The 27,025-nt window shown below is 34.0% G+C and overlaps 1 protein-coding gene across 2 annotated transcripts in view; it reads left to right on the top strand.

The window, feature by feature from the left end:
- PCDH10 (protocadherin 10) overlaps nt 1-23,470 on the top strand; it is a 60,383-nt gene extending 36,913 nt beyond the window's left edge. Inside the window, exon 5 of one of the 2 annotated variants that reach the window (XM_032857665.1) lies at nt 22,999-23,470. In XM_032857665.1, the coding sequence (XP_032713556.1) occupies nt 22,999-23,066 (68 nt within the window). In that variant the 3' untranslated portion in view covers nt 23,067-23,470. Of the gene's footprint in view, nt 1-3,133; nt 4,615-22,998 lie in introns of those variants that run through there. The other variant, XM_032857675.1, reaches the window with a different exon arrangement.
- The last annotated feature ends 3,555 nt before the right edge of the window (nt 23,471-27,025 follow it).

The raw sequence follows: 27,025 nt of genomic DNA, 5'->3' as shown, positions 1-27,025 counted from the left end.
ATTTTTTTTCATCCATAGTTCAAACAATAAGATAAAGCTCTTAAATGTGAGATTTCTGTGATTTACTTTGAAGAATAAATGCAATGAATGAGTAAGTAGAAATAAAAAGAAATACTAACAGTCCTTTTCCTATTACTTTAGATTTGACTGAAAAAATCTTTCATCTCTATCAAGTGACCAGTTGCCTACATATGCTGATGACTAGCTAGAGGAAAAAAAAAGCATTTGTGAATTCAAAAGAAAAAGCAGAAAATTTTCAAGTATGCTTTCATAATTCCGAAACACATGTAGGATACATCATAAAGCATAGAGATTCAATGTATTTGACCCATTCTCTATAGCCTGAAACGCTTCAGCAAATGCATAGCCTTAACATTTAACGCTGTGGAATAGCTATCTTTGGCACTGACTCTAAAATGTAATAACATTGCTTTTTTATATATATGTATATATTTGTGTGCTACTTGTCCAACATTAACCCAGACAGCCCCCAAAGATAATGAGTATTTAGTATTCAAACTCAGCTCTTAAAAGCCTTGAAACAAAAATGTATGTGACTGTAACTGTAGTAATAATATTTCATTTTCTCTAGTTTGTCTGGCAGTACTTCACATTTGGGAAATTTGCTTCGGAAATGGAGGAAATCTTTCCTCCTTGTCCTACTTTGTTCTGACCTTCAACTTCAGCCCTGAACACTTGTCCTATTCAGATTTACATTTCTGAATTAACAGATATGTGGGAGAGGTAATTTAATAAAAAGCAATTATATTATTCATACAACTGCTGAAATACGTTCACTTTTAAATAAAAGCAACATACCCGTAACTCTAAGTAGTAACTAAAATATGCATTTAAGCTTATGTTTAGACTTAAGATATCAAGTATAATCTGTGTTAAACTTCTTTGTTCTTAAAACTCTGGACTATTTTAATAATATAATTTCATTTTGTATCTTGCTTGAATCAAATGAACATATAATATCCATGCTAATAGCTTTTCCTATAAGTAATCTTTTAACTTAATTAGAAATATTTTATTGATTTAAATATATATGGGGTTGGCTAATATCTGCACTATACTATGATGTAGTTTTTCAGTATATTAAGTTTTGCACATAATAAACTACTTTATAGGTTGAGGATAGGTCACTCTTGAGTTTCTTTTGTCCTCGAACTATAAGTGTTCGAGATGTTTCCTATAAATTAGTTTCCTATAAATGAGCATTTTAAAATGCTTCCTCTAAATGAGTATTTTAAGAAAAAACTTCATCCTATAAATAATATCTCTAACTTATTTTTAAGAAAAGTAGTATTTTTATAAGGTGTTCATATTTCCTGGTTGTTCATGAAAGTATAAGACTATGTCTTATGTAATTATTAATAGTGTTCCTTTTTACTTACAAAATTGTTCATCTTGGACAATAAATTATTTGGTCACTGTAATTATTTATCTAATTCATTTTTCAAACCTGAATTTCTATGGTGCTTCATTATTTGAATTTACTGAAGAATTTTAAATTCTGATAGGTATAAACCAAATATATTTATAAAAATCAGATATACTCAAGTATATCATGAAACAGGAAATTTGAATTCAGCAACATAGGAAAATAGGATTTGACTATTTAAAAAGACCAAATTTATATTTGTTTTTATAGAATATTCTCTGTAGCATTATGACCAGGTAAGTTATAATAACTACCATGTTAGAGCTAACTCATTTTATAATTCATGATATTATTATATAATATTACAAACCAAAATATGTTTTGATTGTTTTTGATACTAATTACTATGTAGTATATAGTACATGTGTATATTCGTTTTCACTTTATTTCTGTCAATAGGTGGTGCCTGACTTTTATAATTTTAATTGATGTGTCAGCTAAACAGTGGCCTAGGGAAGAAATTTTTTATAATCTGGTCACAAACTGAGCTTGTGAGGAAAAATAAATGAGAGAATCAGGGAAACAAATTAGGAAAAACATATAACCAGATAATCTACTTGAAACTAATGAAAATACCATATATGAGGAATTGAACTGACCTGTATGTTCTTAGATTTCTGTCAAGAAACTGCAAAAAGAAACAAACAAACAAAAAAATCCAGCTATTCACCAGATTGAAACAATTCAGTTATGCTCTTTAGAGTAGTTCTTAATTTTTAATTCTCTCTCTATATATATATAATTTTATTATAATTGACTTTCTGCAACCAAATTGCCTCTTATCACAATTGTACACAGTTTTCAATACCTTTTCATCATATGTCTGCTATGTGCCAGATACTGACCTAGGGGATGCTCTTTCTGTTCTCATTGGGCTCATTGCCAACTATAAAGATTATGAATAGGTGGGAAGAAATACCCATTATCATTATAAATAAATAAAATGCTTAACATCATAAAACCTAAATGATTGAATTTAGAAATTCTACTTCAGAACTCAATACATTTTATAAGACTGGGCCAAATTCAGTATTTTTTTCTCTTTTCACCCTTACCTTCTTTATAAGAAAACTGATTCCTTTTAGGGGATGAATTTAGATTTTTTTTTTAATTTTGTAGACATAAATAGGTTTGGTTTTTGCATAATTTCAAAGATGAGATAAAGTAAACCTAGAAAATGTGAAATATCCTTTAGCTTTTTAACTACATAAACATTTTCTGGTATAGTTTTCTGTATTATATATTGATTTAATAAATATAATTTAGAATTTATTGCACCAAACATAAACCAGTTGTTCATAGTAACAACTCTAGAATGTTTAAGAGCCACACATATTTTTCTACACTCTGATCATGCGTAAGTAGTGAAGTGAAGTAGGGATTGTTTAGTATGTCACTTTAAAAGGTTAGTCTGCACATTACTGGTGGTTGGTATATAAAGTATACATCTCCCACACAAAACTGATTTTTTAAAAATCAAAATTGTCATTTTTAGAAAGCCAAGCACCAGAATGACTTGACTATTAGAAACCAAGTTTACCACTGAAATATTTTGACACTACATGGGTCTGGTAGAGGGACACAACTTATTTCCAGTTGTATTTGTTTCTTTTACAATGACATGCACTTCTAAAACTCCAAAACCCAGGCTCCTTTTCTTAGAGTATTTTTCTTTCTTTTTCACAGCACGGAAAAGGATATGCTAGTCAATTCTACAGGATTTACCTGAAGCAGCATGATTTGCACAAAGTCGACCAACAAAAGCATCAACTTTTCAACTTCATTATCTTGGCCATCCAGTTAGTTGTGTGTAACTGAGTATTAGATTGCCGGCGGAGTCATCGTGGCCAATTATAGGACCTAATTGCTCTCAGCAGGCCTGAGAAATGAGTTGAAATGTGCAGAACTGTAGAAACTTTAGAGGCAACTGATTTTGCCTCTCCGATCAGTGTGTGCCTGTTTACAGCACTATATATCTTTCTCTCTCCAAATGTCACTGAGCCCTTTAGATGTTTATATTCACCACGAGAAGCCAGTCATAGAGATAAAGGAAATTTGTGCATTATAAATGCAATATCACTGTTTTAAACTTGACTGTTTTATATTATTTTTGTGTGATCAAGTGTTCCCTAAACTATTCCAACTTTACAAGAGAGATTGTGATTATGTTCTTTTCACCTGTGGGTTATAAAAAATGTTGTATTCTGAAGACCCACAAAATATCAAAGACATTCTGTAGTTTATACACCGTGTTGCAAAGTGTTTACTGTACTATTTCAAAGCTTCTAAATAAATATAAAATATATATATTATATTATATAATTTTCCTAAAATGTGGTACAACTCAGTTGGTTTTTAAATGGATTCATACAGTCCACATCATACAGTAAAGTAAAAGGTAATTCAGGGTCCCAAAGATAAACTTACTAAGAAAAAAAAATCATTAATAATTTCATCCCAATTTTCATATCTTACTCAACCCTGTTTTTCCTTGTTTAAAAGAAAATGAAGCTCTAAACTACAAAATTTTGTCAAGAACTCATACTGAATTTTCAATGCCAAAGATATAGCTGTCGATGTTATCAAAAGAGCACTGAACATGTAATAATATCAAAATCTCTAACAATCTACATTCTTTCGATTCTACTTCTATGGCTTTGAATTTAGAATCATTTAAAGTTTTTATAAGGAATCTATAAATTCTCCTGTATTTGTTGTTAGAAAAAAACAAAAGCAAATATTGGGTGTCTGTCCATTTTGTGATGTAAAATCTGACATTGAGATGACTATTTTAAGAAGTCCTCAACCATAGAACTCACACAGAATTTTATTTTACATAGTTTTACATAGTTTTGTGTGTCCTAATAACACATGAATATAAAAACTATTTATAACTCTATATGAATATATAGAGATATATCAATATCTGAACTGGTAAAGAGTAAGTGTAAGATATAAGGGATCTCTAAATTTAAAATAAATAAATTTGGAGATAGAAACATGATATGTTATTGTTTCAGTATTATCTTACATGTGAAAGTTTTATAGCTTAAATATAGCCAGTGTTTTATTAATGAAACAAATTCTCCCAGAGTCAACCTTGAAAGGTTAACCTTGCCTCTTATTTTGGGGTCAATGAAGTTAATTTTTAAATCTGTTAAGATGTACTTCTCTTTCTTTTACATATTTTTCTATTTTTTTCCCTGCTGTTGTTTATTGCTTAACTAAGAGAGAAATTAAGAGAGAAAAATCCGAGAATTTGAGATAATCTTCTTAGCAAAAACCAGAATTCTCATAGTTCCCCTCTAAAAAAGCCTTCAACATATCTGAATGTTTGTCCAATACACATTACAGATCAATTTGGCAATATTTACCTTAATTGTCAACTGATCTTGTGAATTCAGTGATAGTTTGAGCTGTGCTGTATTATTAAGGAACAGACTAAAACTTAACACATAACAAATGTTTCCCACCCAGTTTTATGGTCATTTAAATGGGAATATATTCCTTCGATTTAACATTAAAATGCATACACATATTATATATCCTTGATATGTATATATTTGAGTGGATTTTGGCATCACTCATTTGACTGTTATCGAATTATAGATATTAATACATCATAATCCCAATCATTTTATATATTGAAATAATATGTGTAGTGTTCCAGCCTTTTGGGGACCCTTTAAAATATATAAAACTAATCCATCACATATGACACAAAAAGCACACACATTCAAACAAGTGCAGCAGTAACATTTTCTCAAACTTTTGGCACTACTACATTAATATTTTGAATGATAGACTATTTTAGTAAGGTTCTGTTTCTATATAATTTAGTTGGATAAACGTCTGTTTGTTGTAATTGCTTTTTAAACAAGAAAATGATTTTCTTGTTGAGTCACTCTGCTTTAATTAAAACCTTTCATTCATCATTTTACAATTATGGGGAAAAACACACATCCATCTGCCTCATCACATGCATTAAAAATAAGGATATTTTCACTTTATGTATTACAGTTATATTCATTCATTCAACCTTAAGAAAGTTTCTTTAATTATTTAGCCCTTTATGTCATTGTGTATAATCTCACTTGAACAAATTTTTATGCCATATATTTATGCATTAGTTTTTTATGTCATAGTAACAGTTCTAATTTGCATTTAAATTCTTAAATTATATCATTAATCTACAAAACAAACTAAGAAAAAAACAAGGAAACTTTACCTAATATTTGGGAAAAATAGAATTATTTAAAACAAAATACTAAATTTTAGTCATTAATCAATTTTCTATTGCCTCCAGAATAAATCAGAAATTACAATTGAGTAAAGATATAATTTTAGCAAATTGGCTAAAGTGTTATCTACCGATGATGGTGGAACTATAAAACAGAAAAATGCAATCCTACAATAGTAAAGGTTTCCAAGTTAAAGTTTATTAGAGTAGCATGAAAAGGAATTTTAGAATAGTTTTTCTATTTAATCCAGTTGTCCTAATATCCAGTCTTATATAACTTTATACTTATCAAGGGAAAATAATATCTAAATTATTAGACAATATTTCATCAATAAATTATTTCCAAAACAAATAATCATGATATTTGCTCCTTGATAACATGGTTAGTTTTAAAATAGTAAGAATGTCAAAATATTTTCCTGTGGAAACAGTGTCTTAATGTTTCAAAGGTATATCAAACGACAATTTTTAGAAATATTTTATCCATATGTGAAATTCTAATTTTTACCTTATAAACATAATTCTGTGAAATCATTTTAAATCCAGTACTTAAATATCATGTCAGAATTACTTAACAGATATAATGGTGTCACTATAAGTGTATCATCTTTCTTGGGAAATATGAAGGGAATATGTATATTGTTTTTTGAAGATATTAAATGCAATGCCTTTATCAAACATTGCAAATTAAGTACTATAGGAGAAGATTTAAATATTTTAATTACTCATCCTCTTGCTTTATTTCTTAATAGTGTTATAATTTGACATCAGATCCTCTGTAATGTAGAAACTCTCCTATCTCTCCGACAAGAGGAGGAACAAAAATCATCACAATTCTCAACAAAAACTTTAACAATGGCATATGCATTGTACCATTTCACCTTACAAAAAGTATTTGCTAGAGTAAAGGTAATATTTAATATAATTACCCAGAATATTACAAATGTTAGGCAGGATAAAGAAAATTATGATACTGAAGGATAAGAGCACTGTTAATTGTCATTTCATGTGGTTTTCTTTCTTCCCCCTCATATTTCTACGTGTGCTTTTAACACCCCAGGAAGTCAAAAATATTTAAAACATCGGTATACTTGATAATTTTTCTGAAAATCCTATATTTTTCATATTGCAATTTCTTGGGTTCTTTATCTTTTTCAGCTAATTTTGTAGTGGTAAAGGCTTTGCACTTAACATCCTTTTTATGTTCCTTTTTAACAAGGAAAAACAGAAAATGACAAAATTCCATATTTTTTATGTCATGGAGTAGTAAAATTATTTTATATATTGTTAGCACTTCAAAGAATTTCCCTCTGCTAGGTCCAACAAAACGCTGATATAGTAATTTGTGAAACTACTGTTCAATAGAGTATTTTTTTTTTCTTCTAAAACTTGGCATAGGTTTTAGATTATAGCATTCTATGAGGATGCTGGTAGATGGGTGCCGCCAGAGTATTGCAGGCAATAATATGACTAAAATTCTAATACCTTTAGTGTGCATGCATGTATTTCTAACCACTGTTATTTTTTAAGTGTTTGTAAAATTAGAAAAATGACTTTTATTTCTTGAAAGCTTGTCACATGCTTCGTTTGAAGTTTTACACTCCAGATGTTTTTGAGTTGCATGAAAATTTTGCATTAATGATGCAATATTAAAATTTCACATGAGACTCAAAAATTTCTGAATGATAGAACTCAGACTTCCAATACATCCGTACATCGTGGAGCTGAAAGTAAGCAGGGTATTTCAGCTCTGAACACATTTTGAGACAGTTATCTGTGAGTGAAAACAGGGTATTATAACAAAAGATGAGTTTAAATCTTAACTATAGTGTTTGTTACTGTGAATGCTATAATAATACATAAGTAAAATGAGTGTAAATGTAATATATTATTTTATACTGCTGTATACATATGAAATAAATAAAACTAGGATATATATTATGCCATTTTTCCATGCATGGATCTTCCACTGACGTCCGTGGGAGCTTTGAATAAAAATCAATGGCAAAATATGGCCCTAACTTTAAAAACAACTAATGCTGATTTAGTAATTTTAGTCTTAATATAACAGGTCTAAGGGGACATCTGTTCAAAACTGAGTCTTATTCAAAGAAACATATGCTAGGTTTAAAGGATTTCATGATATTTATTCTTCTGAAAGTAGACATTTAGTTCCATATGATTCTCATGATTCCTACAATGAATATTTTAAATATATATATATATATATATTTCCACCTAATGTTAATTTTTTTTTAATTTTTTTTTGATTTGTAGCAATACCAAGGGTCCACAGGGAATGATATAGAGAAGTTGTACACAGGATATGAGTGCCTTCAAGCAATAAGAGGAAAACATTTTATCTAAAATTTTAGAAATTATTTCATATTTAAAGTCAAAGGAATCGTAAGAAAAAATAAAATACAGATGGGTATCATTATTCAAGAAGAAAATATAAATTATGGAATAGATTTTTTTATAATGTAAAAATAATCTGAATGAATCTTACAGAAATTTACAGTCTGAAACAGCTAAAAGGTAATAGAAGAAATGTGCTTTGTAATCTCGTGTGGTTTATGTAACTGATTTTCTTGAGTTCAGACTACATGTATCTGGACAGAAATTCATTTTATGAAGCAATGAGAGACAGGACTAAGTTCTTCTCATATTTGGACATCAAATAAAACCAACCCTATGGTGGAAAAGTACTAATTGAAATACACAGGAATGATGATTCTCAATGAAACGTTGACAGCTATAACTGCAAGTTACTTTGTTCCCCTAGACCTGTGCCTCCTATCACTTACTTTTACCCTTTCTGGGAATCATATCATGGAATCTTCCATTTAACCAAGACTATGAATTTTCAGACACAAAAATTAACTTTTATTAAATTACACACCTATAGTAAGGTCCAACAATGAGGGGAGGTAAGGATGGATGGAAGTAATATCTGCCTTCATGAAAATTCTAGTTTGCCTTGAGAACCAAAGAACTCATAGGAAAATACTGAATAATTAAATGGTCAAATACTTAAGTAATCAAATTTGTGGTCAAAACCCAACTGTGGACATGAGAGTAATTCAATATATTAAGATGAGAACATAAAACAAAACTATAAGTAAATAGAATAGTAAAAATGTAGAATAGAAGAGTATGAAAGCACATCACTCATGGTAAAAAACAAATAGTTCTCTGTGAAACATTTTTTTCTGATACATGTGTGAAATAGGTCACAATGTGAAATATATTTCTTGCTGTGAATCATTGCCCAAATGTTTGAAAAGCACTGCATCATATGATCACTATTTCAAATTAAATTTATTTAATGCTGTAGAAAGTGAAGGAAGATCTTATCAAAAAGTTCTTTAGCATCTGAATCTTGATCTTTATCTTTGTAAAATATGAAGTACACTTAGCTGTAAAAGTCTTATGAGAATTCAGTGAACTGACACGTGAAATGCATAGCACAATGCTAATGCACATTAGGTAGTGTATTTTACTATTAATATCACTTTCATCCTTTTATCACTATTCTTGATTACCAGAAGTATGGAATACAGTTTACAAATGGAAATTGTTCCTTTCTCAAAACTCTAGACTGCTTTCAAGTTGTATTTAAGCAGTGCTTATTGCAAAATCTCAACATGCAAGCTGACTTGCCTTTGGTATCCACTTATTAGCTCAGTTCACCTTTGCCTCTCTATTTATTGGTGGTTTGGAGTCCAGGAAATAAAACTCACAGCTGCTGAGTTCCAGTCATCTCCCTTTGCAACTCTCAAATAGCCCTCTATTCCTACTATTGAAAAATATATGTGTGTGATTGCACTAGGATATATTTACCTGATTTTTCCCCCTCAACCCCTAATGTGCTTTTTGAATAACTTTCTATTTCCATGCAAATAAATGTTTGTTGGAATTACTGAATAACTGACAGAATGATATTTTTTTGTATATGATTTATATTATGAAATGAATTTGGGCAGTGTGAAATAACAAAAATTCAACTGAGTAAATTTTAAAGATCTGACTTCATTGAACAATTCATAAATCAGGCAACATCCCATCTAAAAAGTAGAAGAGAGCTCCGAAGTGCTACAGAAAGGGAAAGGTTTTTAAAGCCAGGACAAGGGAGTCATAAACAAAATAAAGGATTATTTCAGGAAAGGTCACTTCCCTTTGGGGAATAAAAGGATCTTATTATGTGGGTTACTTCACTGGTGCTGAGCAGAAAATTTCAGACGGACTAATTAAGATTGCATTCCTGGGGAAGGTTGAAACTGCAATTAGGTTAGGAATAAAGCCTCCATTTGGTGATGTGGGCCTAGCAGAAGTGACTGCATTTTGGACCTGTGGCTTCCTTTGTAAACAATTCCTTCCTTTTGATCAGACTGTCAGCTTGACTGAGAGATGTGATCAAAATTCAAGGCATTAGCACCACTCTCAGCTACCACTTGGCAGTTTCTGTTGTTTCTTTTTGTGGTATCCATAGGTCATGGTTCCAGGTTCACAGTCCTTAAATTTGTCATTCTCTTCGCTTCTTTTCTGGAATTCTAGTCTTAGGGAGATCATTTTCTTGATGGTTAGCAACTGTGAACATGCATTTAAGGCTTTTGAGTGAATACAATGCACTAGGGCGATTATTACGATTATAATAGGCGGGATATTTTTAATGTTTGGAGTGCACTTTGGAGCCATGGTCCCCAAAACCCAAGCCAATCAAAATCAAATGAGTCAAAGACCCCATTAAAGGGGTCTTTTTAAGCCAAGTGGCTTGCTCAGGGATCCAAGTGCCCAAGATTCAACTTCCTCAGAAGTGTTAATCCAGGTTCAGCAGGTGGTGGTGGCCACAGCACAGATACCTCCTTACTCAGCTGAAAGAAAATCGAGGACTTTCTTGTTTTCAAGAATGACCGTGTTCAGAAAGTCTAAGTCTGAGTTGTTGGGTAGCTATTGTCTTAGCAACAGAGTCTACACAATCTTCAAAAGTTAAGGAGAGGGTTCTGATCATATTCTCATTGACATTTATTCTTAATCAGGGAAGTATGGCCCTGCCAAAGAAGGCAAATTCTGAGTCAAATTTTGAGATGAATACATTTGCCCCTTCAACCCAGGGATCAGTTGGATTTCAGCGCATTCAGAGAGTAAATCTCATAGCCTAAAATAAAGAGTCATTCTGAATACCTTGTAAAGATGTGTGCTGCTAGAGAGATCTCTTAGTGATTGGGAGCAGATCTGATCTAGATACTCATGGGAATGTGAGAGTGTGATTGTACAAAGATCTACATAGCTATATGAGTTGAATTGCATAAGTAGAGTTATAATTGGAGAAAGGAAAAAACAAGGCACTAGATATTCTGTCATAAAAGTTGAACTTGGTAAGACTTCTAAAAGGGACTGACTAAAGCTCACCACCATTAGTGTGGTCTGGGAAGTATGGATGAGGGTGTTAGATTTCCAGGCCAATGCTAGAGTAAAGGAAAGACACAGAAGAAAAAAAAAAAAAAAGCTTTCATGTTCAGTTAAAGAAGGAAGTTTTAATCTGGTGTGTTGGGTGGAAGTAGACTATTCTAATGTCAGCTACTTGTATTCTTTGCCAGTTTGATTAAGGGGTCTTCAGTATCTGTACAGGACCAGATGTCAGGTAAAGCCTTCTTTAGCTGTGAGATGTGTATGTACCATAGACTTGGTGCCTTCCAGTTTTGCAGCAGTGTTGGTGGTTCAGAGTGCTTGGTAACATCCCTTACAGTGGAGTTCAAGAGGAGTCCTCTGATGATGATGTTTCCAGAATATCTAGTCACCAGGCTTCAGACAATGGCCAACAAACAGGATCCTTTGAATTAGGATCTGGGAGGGGTTCTTTAACCGATTGATAGTCTTCAGCATAAGGCATTAAATACTTGCAGTAGCTAGCCATACTAGCAAGACAATGATGGAGCAGCAGAAAGTTGTATACCAATAGACATTAGTGTACCAGTGAATATCTCATGTAGAGTTAGTTTATGTTTCCCAAAGGGGGTCTGAGAACAGTCAGCAAGGCCAGAGGCAATACTGTAGGTGAAGGGAGTCCAGTAGTTTCAACAAGCATAGCGATTTTGTGTTTGACAATACCATTAGTTTTCTCGACCTTGCTTGATGATTGAGGATGATAGGACTAGTAATCATTCCAAGAAGTCTGCAAGGTTTTTGTTAAGGCTCAGATGACTTATCCAGTGAAGTGGGTGCCTCTATCACTGGAGACTGCAGAAAGTAATCCCCAAGTGGAAACACATTCTCTAATAATTTCTTTGTCACTCTGAGAGCATTAGCTTTGTAGCAGGGGAAAGTTTCAACCACCCAGAAAACATGCAGAAAATAACAAGTACATATCAATAACCTACAGTAAGTGGCAACTGAATGAAGTCCAGCTACAGGTGCTTGAAAGGACCAGAGGGAGTAAGTCTGAGGCCTCGTGGGACAAAAATAGTTTCTCTATGATTATAGATCTGACAGGTTAGATGTTGGTAGTAAACTATTTGCACAATTTTATGGAAGTTGCTACACCAATGTCTATTCATAATTTCAGTAATGTTAAAGGCACCGTGGTGGATAAAGGAATAAAAACCTGAAAATTGGGGTTTACTAGAGGGCCGGGAAAAACCAACTTCTTGGGTTTCCCATTGCCCCAACTGTTTATTTAATTTATAGCCATTGTTTGCCCATCTTATTTTTTCTGATTCAGGATCAGACAATTGCTATGTTACAAGTGTCTCAAGATGACAAAAGTCTAGCAATGAGGGGTTATTTTTTGCTGAAGCAGAAGGAGTTCACCACCTGAGTTGCGACTTTTACAGATTCCATTGTTACTGTCTCTGCATGAAAGTTAGCTAGATTTCCCTGACGTTCAATTTCAGTCTTTTTCATGTGGACCTCAATTTTGATGACAGCAATTTCAGAAGGTAAAAGAATAGCAGTAAGAAGTTCATTTACTCGTGGTCCTTTTTTGATTAGGGTCTCAGAGGACATAAGAAAATCCCCTGGTTTCCATAACATCCCCAAATCATGGATTACCCCAAAGGCATACTGGCTGTCAGTATAAATATTAACAGTTTATCCTTCTGATAACTGGTATGTTCTGGTAAGGGCCTGGAGCTCTGCTTGTTGGGTTGACTTAGCTTGTGGGAGATTCCCCTTTCAAGTAGTCCTTGATGGATAGTAACAGCATAAACAGCTTTGATTTCTTTCTTTATTTCTACAGTATGATCTTTAAACAAACAAGATTAAATCAAGATAGTAAAGGAGTGCCATGTAAACCTTAAGTATTCAGTATCTGTTGTACTGAATGGATTTTCCCCCCAATGGTTATAATTGTAGACATCTTGAAGTTGTCATTTCTTAGGTTGGCAGACCCTGTTCCCTAGATCTGTCCTTGGGTGGTTCAAAATTGTTTTCTTTTTTTTCTTCTCTTTAATTAATCAAAGCTTTTATTTCCTCATAATGAAAACTAGGTTTTTAAATTTACCACCAAACTAAAGCAGTTCATATTAATCTGTGACTAAATTAGTGTTTCTAAAGGGGCGCTTAAATTTTAAAAGAAATGTAATTAATTATTAATTACTCCATGTAAAAATTCTATTGAGAATATTGTATAGATGAAGACAGTTTTTAGTTTGCTTCATCTTACATATTTACTTTTCTTTGAGAGAGTAGTTGCTAATCATTGGATCATTGCTCACCTAGTCTGCCTGGAAATAAGAAACATTTAATGAATGTCACAATTATCTAATTTGGAACACCATCTCCATCCGCTTGCTTCTTTACTGTGATGAGTGACTCTTCTCTTAATCAATGAAAAGAGGGATGAAAACAAGCATTGGTGTAGTGAACTACATAAGACTGAAACTGAATTTTATTCTAGAAGTGTGAGAGTTTTTAATATTCTTGTTGTGTTCCTAATTAATAATGGAATGAATGGACAACTTCAAGATTTTCTGGCAATATACTTTTCTCAAAATTGATATTTGTGTGTGTGTGAGTGTGTGTCTGTGTGTCTGTTTATGTCTGTATGTATTTGTCTGTGATGGGGAGAGATATTAACTAACACAACGAGACTCATGGAGGAATGTATGGATAAAATAATATTATAGGCAAACATATATTCTATACACTCTATTAATTAATCTTTAGACTATCAGAATGTCTGGTTGGAAGGTAATGATATATTTGATCTTCAAGAAGCTGGCATGACCTTTTCCACATGTAGGAAATCAATGATCCAATTTCTTCTGGCATTTTGTGGTCACACCCTTATTTTATACTGGCTACATGGACCACAAAGAGACAACACAATGGTTATAATAAAGTATATTAAGTAAAGTTGAATTAGAGAGAGAAAGTGAGAAATAAGAGAGAGAGGGAGAGAGAATACAACCATTGCCTTCCTTCATTCTCCAGTAAGCTTTAAGAGACTGAGAAACAGTTATGATTTCTAAAGTTTATGTAGTCATATACATATATAAGTTAAAACAAGGAGAAAGCTACTGAAAATAAATGATGGTTGGGTAATTCTAATTCAAATATGATAAAGACTGAGGTAAAGTGAGATACCTTAGAAAGGAGTAAAACAGGAGAATCTGGGTGACTCAGTTGGTTAAGCATCTGCCTTTGGCTCAGGTCATGATCCTAAGGTACTGAGATTCAGCCCAGTGTCAGGCTCCCTGCTCAGTGGGGAGCCTGCTTCTCCCTTTCCACTCCCCCACAGCTCATGCTCTCTCTCTCTCTCACTCTGCTGTCTCTCTCTTTCTCAAATAAATAAATACAATCTTAAAGAAAAAAAGGAGTAAAACAGAGAAAGGATATATAAATTTTATTTTAAAATATACAGATACAAACTATCTCATTGGGATGTTTCGGTAGAGGTGTGTTTTGTGTCCATTGTTTCTCTGACAAGGATGTATGGATTTACATGACAGTGTTTGCAATATTTTAAGTTCAAATGTGTCTCAATAATCTTGAGAAAGTTCACTTGCAATTATAGGAACCAGAACAGGGGAGAAACTGGAAATGCCATTAAGAGATCTTGCAGAATCATGTGCACTAGCATAACATTTCATAAAGTTAGATGACAAGTTTACAGCACTGTGATTATTAGTCAAGAGTATTGCTGCTGAGGTGGTAAGTATGTTTTCAATTACAAGTCAGGTAGGTGGAGTGATCAAGGATATTAGGTATTTTTAAAATTTAGATATGTAGCATAGTTTTAGTTTCGATATAATACTTCCTTTAACACTCTAGAAGAGTCTGTTCCAGTATTAGATATGATAATAATTAAGAGATGAAAATAAATGCTGCAAATAATGACACTTTATGATTTAGATGATGGTATGAGATAACTCATAACAATAAAAACAGGAAAAAAAAAGAAATTGGGATAATGAGAAACCTATTGTTGTTGTAAATCTAGCTAGGAAGCAAGTGAGCACAAGTAACTTAAAGACTGGACTAGTAAAAATGGAGGTGGAAGGACAAAATTGAGAGACAATTGAGAAAGCAAACAGATGGTACTTCCTCCCTGGGTAGGTGGTCAGATGACTGATGAGGGAGAGGGAGAAGTAATTATGACTGGGAGTTTTGGTTTGTCTGAGTGGATCATGCTGCCTTCAAGAAAGACAACATAAAAGAAAGAAAAGGGTAATTTTATTTGTAGGAGAGGTTGTTAATTTTCTATCATTCAATTTTTGCTATGCTTGCTGTCCAACTAGAACCCAAACTGCATTATATTTAAACATATTCAGAATATTTTAGATTTTTACTCTTATAATCAGATGATAGTCTCTACTGTATTTTACTTCGTTTTCTCTGTGGTAACATTATTATTATGACCATTTAAATTAAAACTCTTAAGTTGAATTTTTTCCTTATGATTATTTGAAAATAATTCTACAAATACATAATATGTAAATTAGAAATATTTTGAAATTTTTTTTTTCCCATGTGCAACTTTGGCTAGTGTTAATGCAAAAGTGATCTTGACTAATTTAAAAAGGAGGCAGATTAAGTCAAAACCTCTGGCTCTTTTTGTGACATGCCTGACACTACATAATGAAGAGGAGCACATATAAATAAAAATAAACAAGACATGATAATTGTAAAGTAGTTATTTATCTTTTATTTATCTGTTTATCTTTTTTAATCTATTTATCTTCTATTATCTGTTTGACCTGTATTCATCAACTCCTATTTAAACTCTATTAGCAATTAATTTTCTTTTCTCTTTTCTTTTTAAGTGGACCCCACAGAATAATAAACTTTTAGTGCAGAGCAGGTCCTTGAAAATATTCTTGTCCTTAACCTACCTATGAAGCAAATGAGACAAATATAGACCAACTGATGGAAGAACATAACCATAAATGTAAGGTCCAAACTCTTTCTCTTGACTGAATTCTTAACCTATGCCAGGCTACATCTCTAGTCTCTGTGTCTTATTTTAACTTGAAATTCTAGGAGTAACTATATTTGAAAATATAAAAATAAGCTATAGCATCTAGAACTTCACTTTATATTTTTAAATTTCAATGCTCTCCCTACGCCACATGCTCATTTCTAAGGATGATTCCCATGTAGAAGTCACCATGAAATGTGGCCTAAGAAACTAAAGACAGTTCTGACTGTCCTTTTATGATTTATATTTAGAATAAACTGTTTTAATATATGCATTTTTATTCCTCTTAACCACCATGTTATGTTGGCAGTGAATAAGCAAAACTAGAGTCAAATAGAAGTATATCTCTCAGAGAAATGCTATTAACAACTGCTACTTCATTGAGAATAGGTCTGAATAACCTGACTTTACAAAATCATCATCATCCCAGCTAATAAATTCCCCCAGCCTAGCTCAACTTACTTCAACTAATTTAGTCAAAATAAGAAGTCAAGTAAAGGGTGATTTTAATTGTCAGCTATCCACCCTATTGGCGAGGGAGAGATTTTCACCTTAGGGTTTTGGAGATGGGGAACACACAACATCTGACGCTAGAGAGACAGACAAAATTGACAACAATTTATGAATCACATATTCTCACAGACCAGGGGAGAAGGACACCACACAAAATACAGGGCCACACTATGGGGGTGGGGTGGGGAGGCTATAAGAAGCAGGCTGTTTTGGTATCAAAAGGGAAGGGTTCTCCCTGGTTTCTGCTGGAGGATGTGACCAGGGAGAATTCAATGGAGCTAACAGGGAAATGAAACCACGCTACTTAAAATCAGCTGTAATCTGTCCCCCTGATAGGCAGAGCTGTTTGGCCAGGGGGTCATATCTTTCCAAGAATGAGGAAGGTGAGGTTAGACCATTCAAGGTACTCCTAGATAGGCCTGATGGCAAGGTAGAACATAATATTGGGCTTCAATTTTAGTCCTTATACTTTAATTGACTCCTTGCTATCTTGACACCAATTTTTACCTTGGTGATGAACTGAGATTTCTAGGTAGTAGAGTACCTCTCCAGGACATGAAGTAGGCACTTGACCAGGAAGAAGACAGTGTGAGGAGAAAAATAAATATTTTAGTTGCTTCCTAGGCTTTTTAGAGTATGATAACCCTGTTCTTGCAGAGAGTCTGGATGTTTAGATCAGGACCTGAGCTTAGGATTCCCACCAGAAGTTCCCACTTTGCTCTTCCTGGGACACCTTTTAAACTGAACACTTAGAATTAAGCCAGTGAAAAGTCAGTGATGTCCACTGCAACCCCTTTTTAGGTGCTTGCTACCCCGTTCTCAATCGCCTGCTTACTCATGGCCTGGGACAGGGATCTGCCTTTCCCTGGCTCTTTGACCACAGTCCTGAGATTTGTAGTAATAAATCTCGTGACTTGACTTCCTTTGTGTGAGTGTACTGAAACTGTTTTTGATCAAAATGACTGTGGTTTCACTTTCACAAAGTGGGAGCTTAGATGCTGAAGGAGATATCTGCCAAATTTGTGAGGATAGCTTATGCCTCTTTATTCAGCAGATCATAAACTGTATATTTTCAATTGAATGCATCAGCCATGGTTCTCCCCAACACAGAGGGCCACATAGTGAGGTGAACTTCAAAAATATGAACTTTAGAGGTTTTTCCCTTAAAGATTTTTCCCTATATGGCCAATAAAGGAAATTGAGGAACATGTGTGGCATTAGTACAGGGAGTGCATGTCCCTAGGGAATGTGGATTTAAACTAATTCATACCTGTGGCAATAGCATAGTGTTATTCGCTTTCTTTGGAATTCTTCCAAGGAGGCATTAAACCTCTCAACTAAACGGGCAGCCTGCGGCCTATAGGGGACATGGAAGTTGTATCAAATGTCTTCTTCCAGAGCCTAACAGTGTCTGTTTTGAGAAGTGAAATGAATGCCTTGGTCACTATCAATAATCTCTGAAATTCCAAAGGGAAGAATAGGAATGTTCTGGTGAGGCCAAATTGTGGCCTTAGTACTCATAGTGACATCTGTTCCTTTGATTTATATTTTAGGTCTCTGTGAGACAAGAGATTGCTAGAGTCCTTTACCTCTAAGGGAGCAATTCTTATAAAATTCACCAAGAGTTTAGAAAAATGTACATATGGAGCCATTTTCTGGCCAGGGTATCTGGTGCTAAGATGACTGCCTGATATATGGTCAACTGTGCTGATCCTTAGATCCTGCATTATCTGGGACATCCTTGATAGGGAATTAAAAGCAGAACATTCCACCAGGTTCCATCATATGTAATGGTGGCAATATGTTCCATAAAGTGTATAAACTCCATTAATGATTCACTAACTTGCTCCTATGGGGCTTTCCTTGTTGCTAAGGGGGCTGGGAGAGGGTTGACCTCCTCTAACACCATGGTATCTAGCAAGGATCTGAGGAGAGGTAAGGTTACACCTTCCTGCAGATGGGATATATCAGAGGGTCAGATTTGACTCCAGCTTATAGAATGGAGGGCTTGATAACTATGCAGATCTTGTGAGTGCTGGTTCCTTGACCCAAGGCATAATGACCAGTGTGGTATGGAAGAATAGATGCTCAGGCTCTGTGAGAGACTGTTTGTAGAGGAGCTCGGTATGTGGCCAACAACTACCACTGCTAGTCAGTTTGTTAGTTGAGTGGTCAAGTCCCATGATTAGATGATTAACCCTTTGGCCTGCTGGTAGCCAGCAGCACAAAGACAAGTCCAGGCACATTGGCTAGGGATGTTTCATTGAAACAGCAGTTATGTCACCTCCTCCATTATTTGGGGAGAGCCTGGTACCCCATGTTCTTTCCCCTTCTTATTCTTTTTTTTTTTTTTTTTTTTGGTCCATAGGTTTGGTCCATAGGTGCCTGGTCCATAGTTTGCCTGAAATGTATACTTGGGATAGCAGCAAGGGGAACAGCAGCACAGGAAATGGGCAAGGTATCTATCCTTGCCCAAACAACTCTTATTAAGTGACTTAGTGTCATGATTAATTCTCACTAAGGTGGTGATCTTCTCCCTTTCCACAAACCTCATAATGAGCCTCCCCTTGACTCCCCATGAGGGTGGACAATCACAATAATGTCCAGATGGCTGCCCCAAGTAGCTAGTGATGGTTCTCACTTTAGATGCAGTGACTGGAGAGCTCTAGCTTATTTTTGTAAGTGGAACAGAAGCACCAGCTGATCGGGTAAAGTTTTGTATTGTCACTGCCATTATAGGCAGAAGTCCCAGAGACTCTTGCTAGACATAGACTGACTCCAGTAGAACATATGCTGAAGAATCGTTAATTAACAACAGATCTCTTCTTGAGGACAAGAGCATTCTGTGGTGGGAAGGGAGGGCAATATCTGCTGAAGACAACACAGTGGTCAATAGGTCAAAGTGCAAGTCCACCAGCAATGATAGTTTGGTTCCAGGCAGCCATGCTTATATCATGAAACCATTTAGTTATCCAGGAGCAGTTAATTTAAGCTGACCGGGTGTCCTTGGTCATGGTTGTATCATCATGTAAAGAGTTGTTTTACTTACCTCTTCATCACCCCTTTGGTGAGGGAGAAATTTCTGTCCTAGCGTTATGGGGTTGGAAAATATGTAGCACCTAATACTGGACAGAAGAAACCAACAGCAATTTACTAGTCACAGCCTTGGGCAGGAAGGATGCTGTGCATGGCCATAAGGGATTGCATTTAGTAACAGAGTGAATAGCCAGGGGCTGCAGGAGGTATGCTTTGTAGTATCAGTGGGGAGGCATTCCTTGGTTCTGGTGAGATAGGATTGGCTTGTTTGAATTGGCTTGTTCTATAAGTGAGCAAGGAACTGACACCCACCTTCAACTGGTACCCCTGATAAATAGGGTTGTTTGGTTAAGGGATCTTATCTTTGGGAGCAGAATGGAGTGAGAAACTTGGGAGTTAGGTTATTTGAAGTCTTCCTTGTTGTGCCAGATGTCAAGGTAACACATACTTTGGGCTTAATTTTGTTTATACCATAAGAGTGAGTGGTATGCTGTTGGAGAGGACCAAAATCTTGAACAATTTAAGTCTTGGTTAGGCTTGCTTCAAGCCAAATTTATCAGATATTAAGCTTAAGTTCTTTGAGAGGTTTCCTGCATTGCCTTCCAAAGTAGAACATTTTCCAAAGTAGAAACTAAACTTTTTATGAGCATAGGTCTCCCAGCTCCTATGGAAACGTGTGGGAGGGTCTCTTTGTCTTCAAGTTCTGAAATTTCATAGTTATCACATGATTTGATGTAGATCTGTTTCCATCTGAATTTCGGATACTTAGTACACTCTTTCAGTCTTTACACCCAACCTTTCAGTTTTTGGAAATTTTCTTGAATTATTGCTTTCATCATTTCTTCCCTTACTTCATCTTTTTTTTAATCCCTTAATATTTAGATATTGAACCTCCTCTACTCACCTACCAATTTTCTTCACTTTTTCTTTCCTACTTTCTACAGTTTTTTAATCTACTTTCTCAGAGATGTTCTTATCTTTATCTTTCAAACTTCTACTGAGCTTTTTATCATTATATTATTATTAAGACTAGGAGTTTTTTTTTTAATGTTTACTCAATATTCCTCTCTAAAGATATTTTGAACTCTTTTCATGTATACAATATTTTCCCTTATTCACCTGAAGAGATTAATGATAGCTTATATTACATTTTATTTTCTTGCAATAGTGTCTCTTTCCAGGAATCTAAAGTAGAGATTTTTTTTTTTTTTTTGCCAGTGTCTGGTGATGCTTAGCTGTGTGTCCATAATTAAAAATGATACTCTAAAAGGCTGAAGGTAAACTCTGCCCTTGTGTGGAAAGCTTGTTGAGTATGTTTGTCTATAGGGTGATCTTGCTGGATCATGTAATTAAGGAAAACCCAAAGTCAATATGTTTGGTTTATTTTTCTTCTTAGACTAGTTAGAGGTATCCAGAGAAATGTGTTCAGATCTTCTGCCTGGAAGTATAAGCCTTTGTACTTGCATTCTGAAAGTTAATTGGGGAAAGACGTCTGGGAGACCCAAGAGCCTAAGTTTTCTGGGTATGATGATCTCACATTAAACCGTACCTGCTGTCTTCCAATGTAGGCACCTCTGTTTTCACCTCCTTAGAGAATAAATTTCCTGTCTTCTAACCAGAGAGGATAATTGATCACCTACATATGCATAGTCGATGAGAGAAACCTGGAGTCTAATTGCTTCTCAATGACATTTTTTGATCCTTCTCTTTATTTTTATATTCACTCCCACTTCAGAACTAATTTGTTCTATTAATTCCTTAGCCTTTGGAATATTCTGTGGGATAAATCAGAATTCTTTCCTCATACTCTTAACTTCCAGCTCAAGATTACATATTTTTAAAACTAATACTTTGATAGCAACTTACTGATCCACTTCCAAACTTCCAAAATGTTGTTATAACTGTTTGCTCACTTGTTTTTTTGTCTTTTGCTTGTTCTTGTAGGCTTTTCTGCAGAAAATGTTCTTTTCATTTATGTGAGGTTTTATGAAAAGCAAAGGTTTGTGCATGAATTCATCTCTTCTCTCTCTTTAAATGGAAGCTTAAAAATAAGCTTTCACATAATGAGCTGTCTTACAACACAAAGTCATGAAAAAATCGGCTCTTAGATTATGGAGAGTTTGTGGGATTCTTGCTAGAAGTACATATTTCTTTGTTGTTAGAACCATACAGAAGACACGTATACGCTTCACATTTGGTTACATTTGGGAATTAATATTTTAAATGTAAGATATACATATTTTCTCTTTATATATCAGTAAATGAAATTATAAAAAATGATATGCAATTTCTATTTCCCAAATGTGACTATTACAATGATTTATTTTTCTTTTGGTTTGTAACAAGTTTAACATTATTTTGAGTTTTAAAATTGATGAACTTTAAACTTGAGCTTTAGAATGATAATAGTAAAACCAAGTAGATGATATGCATTGTTATATTTGATATAGATTAGAATTGTGATTATTTATTCAATTGTTTTTAAGATTATAATTATGTATGAATATACATTTTGAAACCTGATAGTGCTTTTCTCTTACATTAGTTTATTCACCATATTATTCTATTTTGAATAATGCCTGAAATTAGTGTCCAAAAGTATCAGGCAACTTGCAAGCTTTAGTATTTGAGGTCAATTTAATTACACTGTGCATGACAGAAACTAGGCCATTTGGGTATTGCTTTTGCCACCAGCAATTGACACCTGAGTGTTAATGAGCCGGTAATTAAGAGCTGGCACATACAGACACATTTTACTGTTTGGGACTAGGATAACCATATGCTACATAACTTCTGTGCTAAGTATTTTGCTAGCTTCAGAATTTACACAATTATGTTTGTGAGTTTTTTTTTTTTTTTAAATCTTTCTTTTGCCATGGTAAAAACAAACAACAAAAAAAGATTAACAAAGAGTTATTTTAAAGATTTAAAATAACCATACTTGTCATTTTCTAGTTATGAAACGTTTGAAAACTACTAAAGGCATATTTGGAGAGCAGATATTTGGAAAAAATAAATTTGTGGAGTGGCAATTACTTTCAGTTTAAAACCACAACTACAGGACTTACATTTTCAAAAGTCTTCTGTAATATAACAAAATACCAAAAGCAACTTAACATGAATGTAATATGTAGGGTAGGCAGCCTCTAGGATGGCCCATAATGATGATCACCTCCAGGTATTGAACTCTTGAGTATCCCCCTTCTCCTGAAAGTAGTTGAGCTATGGAACCCACTTCTATGAAACAGAATTTCGTTCTGGTGTTAGATTATATAAAGGTTATGTTTTCCATCTTGGAACTCTCCTTGTACACTTTCTCATTCTCTTCTGAATTGCTTGCAGAGATGTGGAGGCAGCTCTGTGGTGAGACCCATGTGTCACGAGATCGAGGCCCTTCAACAAACACATGAATGAACTCTGAAGCAGACGCCCTTTCCCAAATTTCATCTTCAGAGGAGACCACACCTTCTGCCAACAGCTTGAGTGCGATCTCAAAGGATCCCTTAGGCAGAGGTTCCCAGTTAAAGTGCACTAAGAGTTTTGAATCATACAAATTTGGAGTATAGTGTTTTCCAGCAACATATAACTAATACAATATGGAATTGGCAATCCTATTGTCTGCCATAGCAATATGAATTATTGATTTTTCTGATGTGATGTGTATAATCAAACAATATGTATAATGTACCTGCATCATGTTTTTGCTATCCTCTCCAATTTTCCTTTCTTACTCTCCTCCTCCCTACCTCACAAAAAAAGTCCCCAACACTTTCTTGATTAATGTTCTATTGGTTGAAAAAAAAATAAAACTGTTCTCATCAGATGAAAAATGTATTAACTTTTGTGAATTTTAGTTGTGGGAATTACTTCTAATTTTCTTCTTTGAAAGAGTTTGCTTTTCCATCGAACCCTCTGTAGGACATAGAGCCTTTTATATGCAGATTGGTATAATTATGCTTTGAAATAGCTTTGAATTCCCTGTAGCTTAAACTGAGAACATGAAAGGCCAAATGTTATATCGAACTGAAGGATATAAAAGTGCACGTACATCAATCCAAAATGAGATATAGAAATGAACAGCTCTTTACACTGTGATGTCAGTTTTTGACAGATTATTGAAGGATCTTTATAACTGCCGAGACTGCTTTGGGTAGCATGAAAACTCTGCCTGGGGATAGTCTTATCAGTTTGTATTTTTTATTCTTTCAATACCAAAAGGTGAGTAGATGTTAAGTGAAACAAGAGAAATACTCTCTGACAAAAGCTTTAACTCTCTTCCCCAAAGATGACATCTGGCCCCAAATGGTAAAACATAGTGTGACGCGATGATGGAATCATCCACCCAATCTGTCATGCTAGAGCTGGCAGCCTGGATGAGGAGGTTACATTTTAGGAAGTCGACAGAAAACCCACTTGGCAATCATCACCTCCGGAGAGATCCCAGTGACAGACAAGGGTCTCTTCTGCTCAGAAGGGGAGTTTATTGTGCTGGTGACAGACATGTCAAGAGGATTTAAAGCGCCCACATTCTTTCTTATAACTAACAGGAAGATAAAAGCATAAAAGGAACCCAGTGAATTTTTGTATGTTCAAAACCTTGAAATCAATGCCATGTTTATTTATAAGCAGATTCTAAAAAACCTAACTTTTATCTTGAAAGAGTATGTACTGCTCACTTTTAATACCCTAACTGCTTTGCGTTAAGTAAAAGTACATCTTAGAATTGTTCTTTATATCATTCATGAATAGACCTTTTTTTTCTGCTTAAAGGGCAGAAATTATAATCCAAACAAAAGAATGAAATATTCATCTCATCTGGGTTTGTTGGTAAAGGGGAATAGGTCTTAAAATTGAAGATGAAAATCTCCTAAATTCTGGTGTTTCTAGAATGTGCAGATATTAAGTAAGTATAATTGAAATCAGATCAAGGGCAAAGGGTTAAACTTTGAGCAAAATATATACTTTGATACTAATACTGATTTAAGCAGAACTGAGTGGATGATGAATTTAATACTTTTGTATTCAGTCTAGGCTAGGGAATTGTACCGTGTTTGGCACTTTGCAAAGCTTGCCACTTATTAATCTGCAAAATATATATGAAAGGAGATGATGATAACTTAAACAGTAGTTGTGAAAAAACATAATCCTTAATTAGTTCTGATACTATAATCAAAAAAACATATATACCCATATACTAAAATGTCTTTTCAGGAAAGGATTGACATGAATTTAAAAGAAAATTCAAAGGCTTTAAACATGTAACTTAATGTATATATTAGATTAGTACCACTCTTAACTTTAATACTATAGAAAATATACAAACAATATGAAACGGGCAGCATAATACCTCTGAAATTATTTCAAACTAGATTATCTCCTAGCTCTACTACTGAAAACTTATGACCTTGATAGAGTTCTGCAGTTGATTTAGAGACTCTGGGGAGGGGGGTGGGGCATGGCATACTCATTCCATAAATGCATGTGAAATCCCCTGTTCAGTAGAAGTTCTGGGTGGGAATAAAAAGTAAACTAAAAAATTCTTGCAATACTGTGAAAGACCTACTAGAATGGTTCTAATTATTAGTGATAAGAAGGAATAGTTATATTTTAAGTTATATTGGCAGGTGTGACTAAAAATCTTTTCTTGATAAAGGTGGTATAAGACCACCTCTACCATGAATTTTTTTTTTAAAGATTTTATTTATTTATTTTATGGACAGAGATCACAAGTAGGTAGAGAGAGGCAGGCAGAGAAAGAGAGGGGAAAGCACGCTCCCCGCTGAGCAGGGATCCTGATGCAGGGCTCGATCCCAGCACCCTGAGATCATGACCCGAGTGGAAGGCAGAGGCTTAACCCACTGAGCCACCCAGGCACCCCTCTACCATGAATTTTTATACAATTTCAAATTGTGGCACAAAGCAAAGTTAACATAGAGGACTCACATTAAAAGCAAAACTATGATAGTTTTAAAACTATAATAAAAGCTAATATTTATTAAGTATTCCATCTGTGACAAGTACTGTGCTATTCATCACAATATTTATATGAAAAGTGATACTTTCAATCAATTTACAGTTGATGAAACCATGAGAAGCACATAAACTTGATTATTTCTTAATTATAAGGCTAGTGAGTGTTGAAGCTTCAAAATGACTTCTGACATATGGATCCTACTATCAGCTGCTTTAAGTAACATGGCAGAAGAAAAGATAAAATGAAGCAATTAAGCAAATAATGTTTCATTAGAAATGACCATAATAGGTATATGCTGAATTTTAAAGGTAAATTAAGATATATACATTCCTCTCACATTTAAACCACATGGTATTGTGGTCTAAAAAAAGCTTATGGTGCAAGTATTAGAAGTGATAAAAAAGACTAACAGATTTAAATTGTAGGTTGTATGCTTTTTCCTGCAGCTTCAAACTACAATAGTGCATCTCACACTATCCTGATACTGTGTGCAAGTATGTCTGTGTGTGCGTGAATAAAATGAGGTAGGAAGTTGATGGTCACAACATCAGACATGAATAAAATAGTATACAATAGAGTACAGTCGAATATGTTGCAGTAAAATATGATTTAAAGATCTCCTTGCCTAAAGTTTCCCAAAGCATGTTACATGAACCTTCAGTGTCACTTGATCAAAGGTGGGAAAAAAGGCAGAAGTTAAGGAATTTTCATTTTCAAATGGATATTGCATGCTACAGCCATTTCTGAAAGATTTATAATTCACCTCACTGTGTTAAAAGTCTCACAGGAATCTTTTAACTTAAAAAGGTCCTGTTTAATACTTTTTAGCCTAGTATGTGTGTATGTATACACACACACATGTATATAGGCAGGTATGTTATATGTATGTTTATATACATAATGCATGTACATATATAAAGTTTAATAGACATTTCACCTCATCATCTAAAAGGGTGTCTATCATCCTTCAGATACACTGTGAAAAACAATGCTTTTTGTTTAAAAACAGATTATTTGTAATTGATTTGTACGAAATCAAGGCTAATAAGGAACACTTTAAGACACTGATAAATTGCATTTATTATTTATTCTTAATTAAAAGGAATAGAGAGAGGGGAATTAATATAAGCATTGGGAAAATATTTTGGAGATATCCATTTTTTAGCCTTTCTAACAGGAAGCTCTTCTAACATGATTTATCTAATTAATACTTGATGTGTGCAATTATCAGTAATACCAGATCATGTCTACTTTTTCAAGTTTGAATAGTTCATCTAGGATAAGTATACATATATTCCCAGTTCAAGAACCAAATGATATGAAAATTAAGATAAAACTTATTAAACTTATTTTTCTGAGAATACTTTCTAGTAAATTGAAAATTTGACAATACCT

This window comes from Lontra canadensis, unplaced genomic scaffold (assembly GCF_010015895.1).
Source record: "Lontra canadensis isolate GAN:19392208 unplaced genomic scaffold, GSC_riverotter_1.0 scaffold1, whole genome shotgun sequence".
In the NCBI taxonomy this organism is placed as follows: Eukaryota; Metazoa; Chordata; class Mammalia; order Carnivora; family Mustelidae; genus Lontra; species Lontra canadensis.
The sequence above is the reverse complement of the archived record's forward strand: the minus strand, read 5'-3'. Positions and strand labels throughout refer to the sequence as shown.